Consider the following 16,092-nt stretch of genomic DNA (forward strand, 5'->3'; position numbering starts at 1 on the left):
CGCAGGGTCTGAGGTCGGCCGGCCGGGCTCTCTGGGTTTCCCCTCCGCCCACCCAGCCACCTCGGTTTGGAATCGGCTGTGTTTGGCCCGCACCGAGCAAGGATGGCGTGACATGTGCTGAAATGCCCAGGGGCCGTGAGGACCTGTGTTCTGTGTGTGGGGAACGCTCTCTTTATCTGCAGAAATGTATCTGACTCCTGGCTTTCGCTGGGCCTGGGAGCAAAGGGTGGTCCCCAGCAGGACGAGCTGCCCAGCCCTGGCCCTGGCAGAGCAGCTGGCCTCAGATTCACCGGCAGCCTTGGGTCCGGTCCATTCCCTCTGCGCCGCCCTGTGGCACCTGGCACAGTGGACACGTACCCCAGGCACCTCTCAGCAGCTGGCCAAGACCCGCCAGGTGCGCCCCTTTGCAATTTCCAGCTCTTCTGCTGCCCAGCCCCATTTTAACTGGAAGCAGGTTGGCACAGAGCTAACTGAGCTCTCCCCACCAGCTTCCTCTCTGCCTAGCTTTTGATGCTAAAGCCATCCCAATGCCAGTCCCACAAAGGGAGCCCAAACCAGCACAAGCGGGGAGGAGAGAAAAAAACGAGAAATGTGATGAATTCAGTGGATTTTCACACCAAGTTCTCTTGAGGAGCCCGGCCGGGGCCTTGACAAGGACCCAGCGTCTGGGCTGAGCCGCTGGCCCGGCTACAAGGGCGTCCGTCCCCTTTCACAGTGGCCCAGGACTCGCCAAAGATTCGACAAACGAGAGGGTTTGAGGTTGAAAAGTGTAGTTCTGGGATTTTGCTCATGTTTTTGTAGATGATACACAGGCCTTCATCCAGTGGATGGAAGAAGCTGGGGCGATGTACACATAACGTAGCAAGCAAGGGCCAGATGACGGCGACAATCGCGCCTCAGTCCCTTGCAGGGCCGGGCTGCGGGCAGCGTTTTCGGAGGCCTGGTCTCTTGTGTGGCTTGTCTTGTAGTGGGTGTTGGGGCCATTTCTACAGGACTAGGAGGGGGCGCATGACATCACACCTCTTTGCAATGTAATTTGTGGAAATTCTGAAAGGCTATGGAAGGGATAAATTGTTTTCAATGATCTTTTATTTCCTAAGGAATAGATTTGAGCTTGACCTCCGCCCTCCTAAACCTGCTAATAGTTGTTTCCCTGCTCTTTTCACCCTGGTCTCCACTTGCCCACGGCCCAGGCCCGAGTTCACCATCTGCCCAGTGTTTTCCTGTCCACACATTGCCCAGCAGAGAACCTGTTTCTGAATTTTTTGAGTGAACTGCCCCCCTGTCCTATAATTTAAACAGATGAGATAGGTAGGTAGGTAGGTAGGTATCACACTCTCTATGACAACGACCACCTCCCCCAGGAACAACAGGCCCTTGGGGGGGGGTTGAAAGAGCCTGGGGCTCAGGAAAAGAGACCCCGGGCACCATCTGAGACTGAGTACAAGAAAGTTACACCAGCTCATTTAACATAGAGATTGAACTACATCCATTTGCCGGCTTCCCGGGAGCAAATGCTCCCCCCATGGCTGCCGTCACACACCCGGGCGATGTCACTGAATGTGGGGCTGGGAAGACAAGCACGTGATTGGCTGTCCGGTTTGTATTTGCAGACCCAGCACCACATGGGAGATCACCATGGGGTGGATGCAAATGGCCTCTCAGGCCGGAAGTCCCCCATTCCCTCTTCTGTCCACTGCAGCCCCCAGAGGTTTGGAAGCACTTTCCTCTCAATTCCTGTTTTACCTTCTGCCCCTCCTCCAGCAGCACAGGCCAGAAGCTCAACAATCCTTATCAACCCGCTGACCAAAGCCAGCCAGATAACATACCTTTATTTTCTTAAACACAGAACCATAAACCAGACCAAATAAATTTTTTTTCTAGATATGTAAAAAGAAAATATATACTTGTTCTTGAATGCAGAGGGTGACGGAAGGAAGTGGGTGGTGGCCACTGCGGGAACAGACCCCCCACCGAAGTGGCCCTGGCAGCAGGGGCTGGAGGGCCCAGAGGTCACAGCCTCTAACAATGGAGCTTGATTTGGGGGTTGGAGATGGCCTCAGGAAAGGTGGGGTGGCAAGTCTGGGCTGGGGTGGGTCAGCTCGGAGCCCTGCGAGGCTGCAGAGGGAAAAGGGAAGCCTGTCCTGTGCGTGTGTGCGTGTGCGTGTGCGTGTAGGGAAAGGAGCCCCACGCACCATCTGGGAGTCTCCGAGTACAAGGAAGTTACATCAGCTCATTTAATGTAGAGATTTAACTATATCCACTCGAGAGAGAGATGACAGATGAGGCAGTTGCTCACACCGTTTCACGTTTCACACAGGAACCGTATTTCCCTGAGGGACGTGAGCGGGACACAGGGAAGTCTGATCAGCTGGCCTCACTGTCCCCCTTGGTGAGAACACCTCATTGCGTGTGATTCTGGGGTGTAAAGATGCCTATTTGTCACCCAGCCTGGGCCCTCCCAAGAGGCCAGCTGCTAGAGATGATCACCGCCGTAAAGAGAATCTCGTAACACCCTCTGAAGCACCTGCCCCCCAGGTGTGTGCATTTACTTTTTGCAGCAATCCTAGAGGCGGCCCCTGCGCGCACTCCGGCGCAGCTCCGGCACCGGTGGGCTCTGGCTCCGGGGAGGATGGGCCCAGGAACCATGACCGAGGGAGCAGCTTCCCTCAGCTCCTCCTGGGCCGCTGCTGGGGCTGGGCTGGGACACCCCCAGGGGTCACGAGGTTCCTGAACTGAAAGAATGCCAGCTCCTGCCCACTCCAGACCTGCGTGACACTTAACATAAGTTTTAGAGTGAGGAGCGTCTTGGAACCTGGTTTTTCTACATTAAAGAAAAAACACCTGTCAGTTTCCTGGCGCCGCTTCTGAAGCCGCGGTTCCCAGCCTGCCCTTGAGCCGCGTCAGCTTCGGCTGCCTCTTAGCATCTCCGCCTGCGATGCCCGGCCCGCCGCCGCTCTGTCCCCATACAGAAAGCCGGGTGACTGAGGTTGTCCCCCTGCCCCCCAGCACCCTCGCCTCCTCTGGGCCCCACGCTCTTGTTGGGAGGAGGGATCTGCACCCAGACCCTCTGAGACGAGCTGCCAAGTACTTCGCTTGCTTTGCTTTTTCATCTAAACCCCGGAGACCTCAGGACCAGCGCCTGCGTGTCCCTAACGTGTCCTCGGAACTTGCTGCGAGTGGAACCATGGGCGGTTTCATTTTTAGTTGCGACGTCCGCTGCCTTCCCCCACCCTGATCGCTTCCAAGAAACACCCGGTTCCCCCTCTCCCCCCACCTCCCAGCTCAGCAGCAAAATGGAAACAGGCGCTTCCACAGCGCCCGGCTCTGGCTCTCCGTCAACAGCGAGGACGCCCTGCCTCCTTCCCCTGAGCTGGCATCGGCGGGGACAGCCAGGCCCACACGTGTAATTAGCAGCATCGTTTCTTTGTGTGCCAGAACGCCACCACCCACGTGAGGCTTTGGCAAGTGGACTGTCACTCATTTTCGCAAACAATTCAATGGGCTTTTAAAAAGTGCCTCCGACGAGCAAAGAAAAAACCAGAGTGACAATTCAGCCTTCAGTTCCAAAGTTACTTGAGAGTTGCTCTGGGGACAGGGAAGCCAGGCTCAGCTGGAGGGAGCCTGCTGTTCGCGGGGCAGCCGGGGAACCACAGTCGGGAGAAGGAGGCTGAAGCGCCCGCGTTCCTCAGGCAGCTGCAGCATGTGCCCCTGGCTCTCATTTTCCCATCTGCTTAATGGGCGCCTTGGTACCTGCATGTTCGCCAGAAACCTGTAGCGAGGCCCCAAGGAGATCATTAGGCAGGGCGGGTGCTTTGCGATCTATAGGGGGGGGTTGTTTTTTAGGGAGAGAAAAAGCGGTGCCATTCCTAAGGCAAATCAAGGGGCTGGAGGCCTCTCTGACGGCACCCTACACTGAGCGCCACCTCCCCACGAAGCGGCCCGTAGGCAGCCCGAGGGTTAAAAAGTGATGCTTACACAACCCAAAACCACACGGTACAGCCTCGGGGGACCTGTGCCATCGCCAATCCCCGGCCCAATGTGTTTCCTTCTGTTTCCCCAGAACCCTGAAGGAGATCCAGTACCAAGTTCTGGAACTTATTAGAATCCCTGTTTCCACCCACGGCCCTCACCCTGCGGGGCCCTGGCACCGCCCCAGCTGCCCTCTCCCTACTCCATCTTCCGACTTCTGTAGCTCAGTCCAACCTCTCTGGGCTCCAAAGAACCCTTCCTCCCTGTCTGTGTCGGGGGGAGCCAGCTGGCAGGGATGGGGTGACCTAGCTGGCAGGGATGGGCTTCCCGAGGACAGCTGCTAACAGGGGAAGGCTCCCAAATTCATATTTATTATTCCATTGAAATGTTTTCGTTTGATGGTGTCCTTGAAGCTCTCCAGGGCCCAAACTTAAGAGCTTGTGCAAATGTTGAAACAAAACGTGCCTTTGGGATATCTTTTCTCTCCTAAACCTCCCTTTTAAACTCACTCGCTGCTTTCTCTCAGAGTGACAGTGAAGATGTGAGTTCCCGTCTTTCCTGAGAGGCGTCTTCCAGAACATGAACCAACCCACAGCCTCTCAGCGTTGAAAAAGGGCCCTCGGTTCCCCCTACCTGTGGAGATTTGGGGAAATGGGCTCATTTGGTGGGGAAGGGGGTGGGGAATGCGAGACAGCCTCAGTCGGTGGCCCTGGAAAACCCCCTCACACTATTTAAATCCACCCTGACGCCAAGTCATGCACTAAAGACGGCATGTGCGCCCCTCTCCTCCAGCTGCTGCAGGACTCAAGGGCAGGGCTGGGCCTGTTCATCTCTGGGTCTCTGGGTCCAGCACTGCCCGGAGTTCGGGGACTGTCACCTGTGATGTACTCAACCAGCACCTATTCAAGACAACAGGTGGGTGAGGGACATTCACAAGGCAACGGAAACCGCTCTATTGGCTGGATCAAGACCCAGGTTCTGTTCACTGAGGTTTTACTCTTCCGTCTCTTTCCATTTTCTACTCGGAGAGTGACTTCTGTATTGGAGGTGAACGAAGAGGACTTGTCCTTACACAATGGTCTATGGATTATTTAGTCAGACCTCTGGCTTGGGCAGCGGGCGGGGATCTGAACCTTCCAGGGCTGCCCATCAGGACCTGGGCTCTCGGAAACTGATTAGCACAAAGACCCCTCTACAGCCTGACCTCAGCAGGGGGCACCTCTCTGGGGAGGCCTCTGGGGGAGGGGGGCTGCCCAGGGCCTCCGAGGTTCCCCTCTGCTGGGACCTCCCCACCAGGAGCCCAGGCGCTCTCCCTCCAAGGCTCGCCAGCGCCCCCGTGAGCCCGAGCCGGGCACTTCAGGAAAACTGCTCCCTTCTGGGGGTGAGGGTCTGGGGAGCCCCGGACATCCAGGAAAGCATGGGGCGGCTTCTCCCGGGGAAACCAGCATTCTCGCTTGCCAAGGGAAAGTCACTGACGATATGAGCGACTCCCCAAAGGACGTTTACTGTACCCCCTGCCCCTTTCTTTGGATGCAAAATGCCTCCAGAGGAGACAGCCGTTTTCCCTGATTTTCCTTTGGCCACTGATTTTCCTTTAACTTGGCCACTTGGCTGGAGTAGCTCCGGGTTGGCAATGGAGCCATCTCCCGGCCTTGTTACCCAATCCCAGGCCCACCAGGTCGCCCCCTCACCCCCCTGGCTGCCCTCTGCACACCGTCCAGCTCCGAGCCTCACCCTCTCCTGCTCAGACACCCACCTTCCGCTTCAGCCATTTGAACGACATTCAGATCCAGCTTCCTAACCCGGGGGCTCTTCCTGCCACCGTTCAGAGGTCATGGGGTAAGAGCCCCAGCCAAGGAGTCAGAAATTAGTTCAAATCTGCCAGCCTTCCCGGTATAACCTTGGACAGACCGCACAACTTCTCTGGGTCACTAATATTTATTGATCCCCTATGGACCAGGCACTGTGCTGCGCACACTGCATATATTATTATCTCATATTATTACCTCATCTTATGTTGGGACCCATGGTATCTCCATCTAACAGGCGAGGAAACTTAGGCTTGGAAAGACACATGCCTTGCCCAAGACAACAGCTAAACAATGACGGAGCGATCAGCAAGATGGCGGCGTAGGCGGCAGCTGCGCCCGCCGCCTCCCGCAACCACATCAAAATCACGACTAAAACACAGAACCACCAGCACTCAGAGCCTCCTGAGACTGGCTGAACAGAAGCCCCGCAACCAGGGAGCTGAAGCAGCACCGAGAGCGGGTGGAGGGGCGCAGGTGAGGGGCTGAATCGGAGACGCGGCCGCGGGCCCACACCGGGTGCCGAGGTTGAAACCTGGAAGGGAATCTCAGCGGCGGAGGTTTCCCGGAGGAGGGAGGGTCCCAGCCCCACATCCAGCCCCCAGCCCAGGGCTCCAGGGCCGGGAAGAGACGTCCCCACAACTCCGGGCTGTGAAACCAGCGGGACTGTCCCTGAGGGTCGCGGGGCTGCGGGAGCCCCAGCAGCTCCTCTTAAGGGCCCGGCGCTGACTCACTCGGACACGCCCCCTCTGAGCCCAGCGCTGGGAGCAGCCTGAAAGGACCTGGGACACGCGGGGAGGAACTAACCTGCCTGAGATCCGGGCGAGAGGCGGAGGGCGGCTTCCTCCCGGGCAGAAGGGCTGGCGGAGGCCGTGGCTCCTGTGGCGAGTCCTCCCCACACACAGCGGCAGCAGGCGCCATGTTTGAGTCGCCAGCACCTGACTCGCACCTTTGGCCCCGCCCCGTGATTCCCGGAGGCCCCGCCCCTCCCCACCTGCAGCTCATCCAGGCCATTTCCAGGGGCTTTTCTGTGCAAGTGGCCTGTCCAGCCTCATGCTTAGGGCTTTCCTAAAATCTCTCAAACAAGCAGCAGCGTGCCCCATACAACTGGACAAGTGTCCCCAGGCCTGGCAAAGGCGGCAGCCTGCATTGGCTCATAGCTTGGCCTCTCCTGGACACCTCCAAGCCCAGCACAAGTAGTAACCAACTACGGTTTGCTGAGTAGCTCATGCTGGGTGGCCCTGAGCAAGGCACTGGCACCTCCCAGGAGGCCTCAGAGACAGCGCACCTGGTGCTCAGACTCAACCACGCTGGATTACAGCTCTGCCACATCCACGAGTGACACTCAAGGGGCACACTTGGTGAACACCAAAGCTCCACTGAAGTAAATCCTGATCCATAAGGGTGTTTCCTGCACAGCAGCTCTTTGGCTATAGTTGCAGCTGGTCCTCACAGCTGATTGGCCTGGGGGTCAGTTCTTCCCAGGGACGCCAACAGCAACCAAGGCTCAACTACAACAGGACAGTGCACACAGCCCACACAGGGGAGCACCTAGAAGGCCCAGCTCAGGTGACTGGGGAGGCTGAGCCACTGGACCCTACAGGACACCTACTACACAAAGCCACTCTACAAATTCCAGAAGACATAGAAGCTCTACCTAATACATAGAAACAAACACGAGGAAGCAGCCAAAATGTGGAGGCAAAGAAACATGTCACAAAGGAAAGAACAGAAGAAATCTCTAGAAGAGGAACTAAATGGAATAGATCCAAGCAAGCTAACAGAGAGTTCAGAATACCGCTTATAAGGATGTTTAAGCAGACTGTTAGGGAAATAACTGAGAAAATCGATAACAAAATAAAGTATCAATTTGAAATGAAGACTACAGGAACTGAAATGAAGAATAATTTACATGGAATCAACAGTAGAGTAGAGGGCGCTGAGAATCAAATCAGCAATTTGGAACATGAGGAAACAAAAAACACCCAACCAGAAGAGCAAAAAGAAAAAAGAATCCAGAAATATGAAGATAGTATAAGGAGCCTCTGGGACAATTTCAGGAGGCCCAACATTCATACTACTGGGGTGCCGAAAGGGGAAGAAAGAGACCAAGGAATTGAAAACCTATTTGAAAAAATAATTACAGAAAACTTCCCCTACCTGGGGAAAGAAATCGACTTACAAGTCCAAGAAGCACAGAGGGTCCCAAAGAAGAGGAACCCAAAGAGGCCTACAGCAAGACACATCATAATTAAAATGCCAAAGGTTAAAGACAAAGAGAGAATCTTAAAAGCAGCAAAAGAAAAGCAGTTAGTTACCTACAAGGGGGCACCCATACGACTGTCAGCTGATTTCTCAACAGAAACTTTGCAGGCCAGAAGGGAGTGGCAAGAAATATTCAAAGTGATGAAAAACATGGAACTACAACCAAGATTGCTCTACCCAGCAAAGCTATCATTTAGAATTGAAGGTCAGATAAAGAGCTTCTCAGACAAGGAAAAGCTAAAGGAGTTCATCACCACCAGACCAGCACTACAGGAAAAGTTGAAGGGTCTTCTTTAAGAAGAAGCTAATGAACAAAAGAACCTGATGAACTAAATAAATCCAGAGACATTGACGCATGCAACAGACGATCGTATTTCAGAGGAAAGAGGGAAGGGGGGTGGAGGGTGGGAAGAGATTAACCAAAGAAGTTATATGCATAACCCATGGACACAGTTAATAATGGGGTAAAGGCCTGGGAAGGGGGTGGGAGGGAAGTGGAGGGGATCAATTAGGGGGGGAAATGGGATACCTGTAATACTCTCAACAATAAAGATAAATTTAAAAAGTAAAAAATAAAAATAAAAAAATATGATGGAGCTGGGTGAGAATTTAAGTGGTCGACCTTCATGACCTGATGTTAACCAAACCTCTCATGGTAACCAATAGTAAAGAAAAATAATAATAAAGGTAACTGACACTATAATATACAGATTGTGTATTACAGATTGTATACCTGAAACCTATATAATGTTATTAACCAGTGTCACCCCAATAAATTCAACAAAAGGGGGGGGGAGCTCTAACAAACTTTTATACCCAGTAATTTCAATTGCAAGAAATAATTTGAAATGTTTGGGGGGAAGGTAACAAAGGAATTCTTTCATTGCTAAGATTCTGGCAAAAGCTGCAAATTTAGTAAAAATGGACCCACATACACCCATCTAGGAAAATTCAGGGATCTACTCCCTCTGGGAGGGGCAGGAACAACCCTCCTGGAGGACCGGGATCCCACCTCTATAATCACCAGGATCTGTACATACAGATATTTACCAGGCAGCCTGTGTTTCTCCCCCTGCTCTTCATACAGCGGTAAGAGCTGCGACATGTGGACCAAAAGCCACATACTTGCAAAGCCATCCTTCCTCTGGAGACCGAGAAGCAGTAAATTCCTTTCCTGGGAGCATCTCTATCAAGCAGACATCTGTTGCTCTTAGGCGATCCATATGCCATAACAGTTTAAAAAACAGAGTTTAAATGCCTAAATAAGAAGAAAACAGTTTGCCCACGTTGCAAAACACCATATAAACTGTGCTGAAATTAGCACGAGGGAAACATTTATCTTCCCTAGATAATCTCAAAACTGGCCTTTTTGGATGGTGTGTAATTATGTTTATTGGCATGAAAGATGGTCATGATATGTCGCGAAAGGAGAAAAAAAACTGGTTGCAGATACAAACCAGACTTTTTTAAAGGAGCACTTGACGCCACTTCCCTGGCTGGGGTGAGGCTCCTTCTGCATGTCCTGCAGAAGGAAAGGAAGAGTGAATGGATGGTGGCCTTCTCCCTGAAAGAATAGAGGAAGAGTCCCATTTTTTAGCTGGAATGGCCAAAGATTTGCCTGAGCTGAAATCTGGCCCAGCCTGGTAGAGAGACAGATGGTGGGCTGTGGGGTCTAAAAGACTGTGGGCTGGGCTCCAATCCTGGCACCACCAACCACGAGCCATGGTGACCTGGTGCAGGTTCAATGCCTCTGACGGTCAGTTCCCCATGGATACAGTGGAAGCCATGCCCACTGCACAAGTCTGATGCCATCGGCAGTGTGCCCGGTACATAGGAGGTGCTCAGGAAGGAGTGGGCCTCTCTAGCGCCCCAATTCTGCATTTTTAGGACAATCACAGGGTTAGCTGTTAGCGAGGGGCAGCACTAAGACGTGAATGAGAGCAACCAAATTTTGAGGTCCTGGAACTCAGTCACTCACTCAGGAAGCATTACGGGGGGCCTGCTGTGTAGCTGCCCTGGGCCAGGGGAGAGAGGCCACAAACTGCTAACAGATAGGCAGCCATGTGCCAGGGCTCCGGAGGGGCTGGGAAGGGGCGGATGGCGGGGAGCTAGTCAACAGAGTCCTTAGGAAAGGCCTCAGGGGCAGACAGGGCCCGGAGGGCCAGAAGGCGAGGTGGAGCTGGCTCCTCTCCCCTGACCTCGTGGGCCTGCGACCATCGTCATGACCTGACTTTGGATTCTGAGAACAAGCAAAGGCACGAAGGCGCTTACTCGGGGGAGCAGCATGGCCGGGTCTGTGCTTTTAAAAAATAGATGCTGGACGAAGATGGGGGGGTGTGGAGTGAGGAAGGCTGAGCAGCGAGGAGGCTGTCACAGCCATCGGGGAAGGGCCGAGGCGGGCAGGGTGGTCAGGCCCCAGGCCGCGGGAATGGGAAGGCACGGATGCATTCGAGCTGGGTCCCGGAGGAGAATCTGGAGGGTTACTGATGGAGCAGACAGAGTGCAGGAAAGCAGAGACTCTCAGGCCACCTCCAGATGCCCCCACCCAGGGCTCTGGGGGGAATGGGAAAGAACCCCTCTTTCCAGGCGGAGACAGCACCATCCACACTAAGCACTCAGGGCGGGCACCGCCGACAAGACCCTCACTCACAGGAGAGAGGGACCCCCAGGTCTCTGCGTGAGCAACTTTGGACTTGCAAAGCTTACAATGCCTGTGGGAACCCAAAGAGAGTCCATCTGCTCTGCCCAAGGTTTGGGTCCTTCCCACAGGGATTCTGCCCCTGCCCCCAGCTGTCATGAGGTCTCTCCCCTTCCTGCCCAGGCGCCAGCCCACACCAGGCACAGAGCTCACTGCATTGTCTGCAACTAACCTTGGGAAGAAACGCAAATTTAAAAACCCTGGAAGCTAATGGTTCCACAAGACCATTTAGCACTTAAATAAATGCAAGTTCTAGAACAGCCACAGCCCACATAAAAGTAAACAAATGACAGAGCGAGAGTCAGGATTGCACTGGCCTCGCAGTTTGCAAAGCTTGTAAACAAAGCGAGCTCCCAGAGCCAGAGCTGGACCTGGGAGTTGGATCCCAAAGCACCAGCTCCCAACTCTATCACACGTGGAGGGCCATTTGTCCTGGTCAGCAAAACCATCCTGGGAAACGAGTTAACTAAGCTCTCCGTTCCCTAGAGTTCACGAAGCCTGGAATAAAAAGCTATCTCCACAAGAACAGAGCTCTCATTCTCGTGGTTTTTAAAAGAAATCACCACCAGTGTCACAGTGAAGCTCAACATCCTGATACTCAGGGGAAGGACAGATGTCTGAGCTTGTAGACTTAGAGATGATCACAACCAGCCGGTCATGTCCCAGCCATCCCTCTCCCAGGGGCCGGCCACTTTCTTTCTTGGAGTGGAGTTTTGTTAAAGACTCAATCTCATCTCCTGACCAGCTGCTCCCTAGAGGCGGGGTTTCTACCTCCTTCTTTGGTCACCTACAGTCCTGTACCCAGTATTTGGCCTGGGATGTAGTAGGTGCTCGTTAAATATCTGTTTTGTGAGTCAGTGAGCATCTTTGACAAATGACCACTATTCACCCCAGCCCTGGGTTTCCCTGGGGCCCTGTCCAGACAAGGGATGGACAGAAAAGGGATCTGGGGTCAGGGGACAGAAGATTTGGTTCCAGCCTCAGACTCTACCCCTCACCAGCATGTGCCTGTGTGAGTCATGTCATTGGTTTTGGTCTTCCGGCCTCTAAAGCAGAAGAAATGGCTGCTCTTTCACTTTTGCAGCTTTTCTGGATGAGGTGATGGGAGGGAATTGCTTGGACAGGTGCTCTGCATACATGAGGTGATCCTCACCACGGTTACTGCAATTGGGAAGGTGGGATGGTGCAGGGCCATGGGGAGGGCACGGACCACAACTTACTCTCAGAAAGCCAGGCAGGTCAGCAGAGTGGATTTGGAGGTATAACTAATGACTGCAAAGTCACAGAGAAAAATGTCACCCAGGCCATGCTCTCTGTACATGGGAACAGGAGATCAGGGTACAAACTGCGGAGCTAGCAGATAACATAAATACACGAGTGGCCTGTTGTAAGGCAATGGGAATGTTGGGGCCCGTGGCTAACTGGAAATTACACCCACGCTCTGCCTAAGGCACCTGCATTGAAAGATTGAAAACACGTGCCCCACCAAGCGCATCTGAGACCTGCAGGTGGAGAGCTGAGGTCCTGCAGACCGGTATGTTACGCATGTCTTTTTCCTGATGCCTTGACACCTAGGGTATCATTGACACTGGAGGGACGGCACCTCCCAGGGCCAGCCAATTCCTAGAGAGAGCACACAGCTGGAGCACACCTTTCGTATGCAAACTAACCACTCCAGAGCTCAGATCCCCAGCTGCCCCCTTCATCAGGTCCTCACACTCTGGGTTACCTGCCCTCATCACCCAGGGCCAGGTAGCCAGGGCCAGGTACCAGACCACTAGGGACAGCCCCTGTGCCCCAGAGCCCACGGAAGTTATTCAAACCAGCCAATCCTAAACCAGCTCCCCCTGCTTGCCTTCCCATGGAAGCCACAGCAAAGCCTCTCGCCCGCATTTCCCCCTGGCTCCCTCTGCCTCCGCACTGGCCTGGTGCTTCCCCGTGCGGCCCAGTGTGGCGTGGCAAGCCCCCCCCCCCCAGGAACTGTAACAAACTTCTTGTTAATGGCAGTCGTCTCCTGATTTGGCCCCCCCAAACCTGAGTAATAATAAAACCTACATTTAAAACACCTGTAAACTCCACTGGAGCTTCAAGCATCACAGCTGCTTTATTGCCATTGACTCTCGGCACCTGACACAGTCCCGAGTACATTGCAGACGCAATTTAAATACTAACCAATAAATGGATAGATGGCCCTGGCTGGTGTGGGTCAGTGGTTAGAGCATTGGCCTCAGCACCAAAGGGTCTCATGTTCGATTCCCCGTCAAGGGCACGAACCTGGGTTGCGGGTTTGCTCTCTGTCCCTGGTTGGGGCGCATGTGGGAGGCAACCAGTGGATGTGCCTCTCTCACATAGATGTTTCTCTCTCTCCCCTTTCTCTGAAATGGAAAAAGACATCCTTAAATGGGATTTATATATATAAAATGGATAGATGGACGGACAGACATAGGGGCGAGAGTGAAAAGCTGGAAAGCTGGGTAGAGCATCTGTCTGGCTACGTGGAGTTCCTACGCTTCAGTCTCACGTTTGCAGTGGCCTCAGGAAGCTGAATTCTGCACCTGCCTTGGTTCTGATTGGCACAGATGGAGGCAGCCAGGCAGGAGCAAGCCGGGGAAATGGCCGAGCTCACGCTGGTAGGAGTCAGCCATGGTTAAACATATGTGGCTCACCATCCTGCTGGCATTGGGCTTTGCAGGCAGCTCCTAAGTGAGAGGCTTTGCTTCTGGTAGACAATCTCCTGGCTAACTCTAGCTGTTTCCTCCATTCAAGTGCTGATAAACAGAGTGCCACCTCAAAGGGTCTCAGAACCCAGTGGTAAAAGGGTGACAGCCAGAAAGAGGCTCCAGCCCACCTGTGGGCACAGGCTCTCCAAAGGCAGCACCAGGCAGGCTGCTCAGCATCATGGGCCCCAAGATGACCCTATGTCTGCACTGGCCCAGCGGGTGGTCTGTGCCCCTGCATCTCCTGGCTGGTAAACTCAAAGTTGAGCGATAGAACCCTTACCCTAAAATGCATCAATCACTCTGGCCGGTGTGGCTCAGTTGGCTGGTGTTGTCCCTGCACGGAAAGGTTGCCGGTTTGATTCCCGGTCAGGGGACATGCCCGGGTTTTGGGCTTGATCCCTGGTTGGGTCATGCAGGAGGCAGTTGGTTGATATTTTGCTCTCATATCCATGTTTCTCTCTCCCTCTCCCAAGGAAATTTAGCAAGTGTTCCTTAGAAACTATTTATCTCTTGTCCCAGGCAGAGGGGCCTAAGATGTCCTGGGGAAGGAGGAGAAGCCCCCTGTTGGGGGATCCAGCATTTGCAGTTTCTGCTGGACACTCAGCTGGGTGACCCAGTTCTCAGCAATGAATGGCTCCATAAGACCATCCCTTCCCCAGGCTGGACAATCTAAGGGACTGCCCGAGAGGTCGCACTAGGGGAGGGCCATCAGTAGGGTGACCATGCGAACCAGTTCCCCCAGAACAGAACCAGCCTATGCCATTATCCCAGTGTAATTATTAAACTCACCCCCCCTTCTCTCTCAAAAGTGTCCTGGTTTGATTGGAAAATTAGACAGTCACCCTCAACATCATGCAATTTATAAATAAATGGCAAAGTCAGAAGGCTCACAAGTAACAGAGTCTGGTTGCTTTGTTTGCACAAACAGGAGTTTAAGGTTTGGCAAACATGCGGGAGAAGGTCTGGCAGGAGCAGACGGCAGGAAGAATTAGCAGAAGGGAACTGTGCCTGACCTTGGGCTCTGGTGGGCTTAGCTCAAAAGGGGGGGCGACCTGGGCTGGCTGGGTGAGCCTGGGCCAAGCAAGACTTCACTCGCAGCCTTTCTACCCAAGAAAAGACGTTCAGAGACAGCATCTCTGTCTCCTTGTTGAAGCCCCAAGCCCGGCATCCAGCAGAGGGTAGGGACAGAGAAGACAGGGTTGCGATGAGTCCCCAGACGGGCTGCGGGAGACAGGGACCGTGCCCGCATCTTATGACCGGCACCGGCTGTGCACCACAATCCCACTCAGCGCCACCTGGCATTGCTCTGAACAACTTCCCATTCGTCTTCCTTCCTTCCTGGCTGAGACCTTCTGTTGGGATGAACTATTTATCTGTGAAATGTCACAGACTGTGGGCAAAACCAGGACAAACCCATGCACAAGTAAGAGCCCTCTGATGATGTTCACACAGCTCCCCAAACCTGTCAGGGCTGCTGGGGATGCATTTCCTTCCCCCAGCGCTGAACTTGCACGAGCTAAGTATTTAACCCAAAAGGCGCCTGGCAGACAGCGCCCCCACTGGCCGGAGTCTGTGAGACCCAGTCCTTGAGCCCCTCGCCAGGTGAACCTGCGGACACGCGCGGGCCCCTCCCCCAGAGGCAGGGCAAAGACTGAACAGGTAAGAGGCGGCTGTAAGTTTCACCTGGTGGCCTCGCATGAGGTTTAATCAAGCTACTAAATGCTCAGTGTCCAGTGTTCAAGGACTCTTCCCGCCTCGTACGTGTGTGTGTTTGTGAACTTAAACTTCAAAGCTATTTGTTGTTTTTATGTAAGATAAGCCATCATGCAAAACTTACTGGTCAAGCAGTTAATCAAATACACGTATCCCATTGACGGGTTTTGCATATTTCGGTCCTTGCAGATAACAAAGCAACTCTAAACCCTGCACGGTCCTGAGAGTGAGTTCCTTGGCGTCCGGGAGCTGCGGTCCTGACAGCTCTGGGGGGCTCATGTGTTATACATTCTCGAAGCTCTTTTCGCTGAGGTTTGGGCATCGGGGGGCTCCTCTTCTTCCTCCTCGGCTCGCTTGTGCTTTAAAAACAAGTCAGACTTCAGGAAGCGGCTGTAGCTGTCGTACTTCATGAGGTTGAAGATCTAAGGGGGAAGGAAAAAGAAATCTGAGGGATGAGGCCGGCCAGGCCAGGACGCAGCCTATCAAATATTTACTAACGCCCATCACATGCCAGAGAAGGCAAAGACGCGCGAGACACACACCAAGACAGCTAGAGCAAGTCATGTGCCGGACAAAGCGGGTTTCCTGGACGTTTCTGGTCATCATGAAATAACTTCAGTGGAATACAGCAGCTTGGGGAGTCCCGTGAACAAGCCTCTCTTTATTTTCCACGGAAGCACAGGCCCACACGGCACTGATTCATAGCCTTGTATCAAGAGGGCCTTTAAGAATCTCCACTTTATTTGGATAAAATGACACAGGGGTGTATTTCTCCAGGAACTTGAGACAGAGGAATAGAAACGGTCCCTGTAGAGACGGTGGTGGTGTACAGGCCACTGTCGTATCAGACGAGGGCCATACTGTAAGACTCTCAGAAGCCTGGCCTCTGAGACCTCAAACAGACCTATTATTATGC

General features: G+C 53.5%; 1 protein-coding gene across 1 annotated transcript in view; it reads right to left on the bottom strand.

Moving 5' to 3' along the window:
• Nucleotides 1–15,136: 15,136 nt before the first annotated feature.
• Nucleotides 15,137–16,092, bottom strand: part of RGS10 (regulator of G protein signaling 10) — a 31,040-nt gene continuing 30,084 nt past the window's right edge. Inside the window, exon 5 of the mRNA XM_087824183.1 lies at nucleotides 15,137–15,598. Within this exon, the coding sequence (XP_087680309.1) occupies nucleotides 15,452–15,598 (147 nt within the window). The 3' untranslated portion in view covers nucleotides 15,137–15,451. The remainder of the gene's footprint in view (nucleotides 15,599–16,092) is intronic.

This window comes from Miniopterus natalensis, chromosome 14, assembly GCF_054644295.1.
Source record: "Miniopterus natalensis isolate mMinNat1 chromosome 14, mMinNat1.hap1, whole genome shotgun sequence".
Classification (NCBI taxonomy): Eukaryota; Metazoa; Chordata; class Mammalia; order Chiroptera; family Miniopteridae; genus Miniopterus; species Miniopterus natalensis.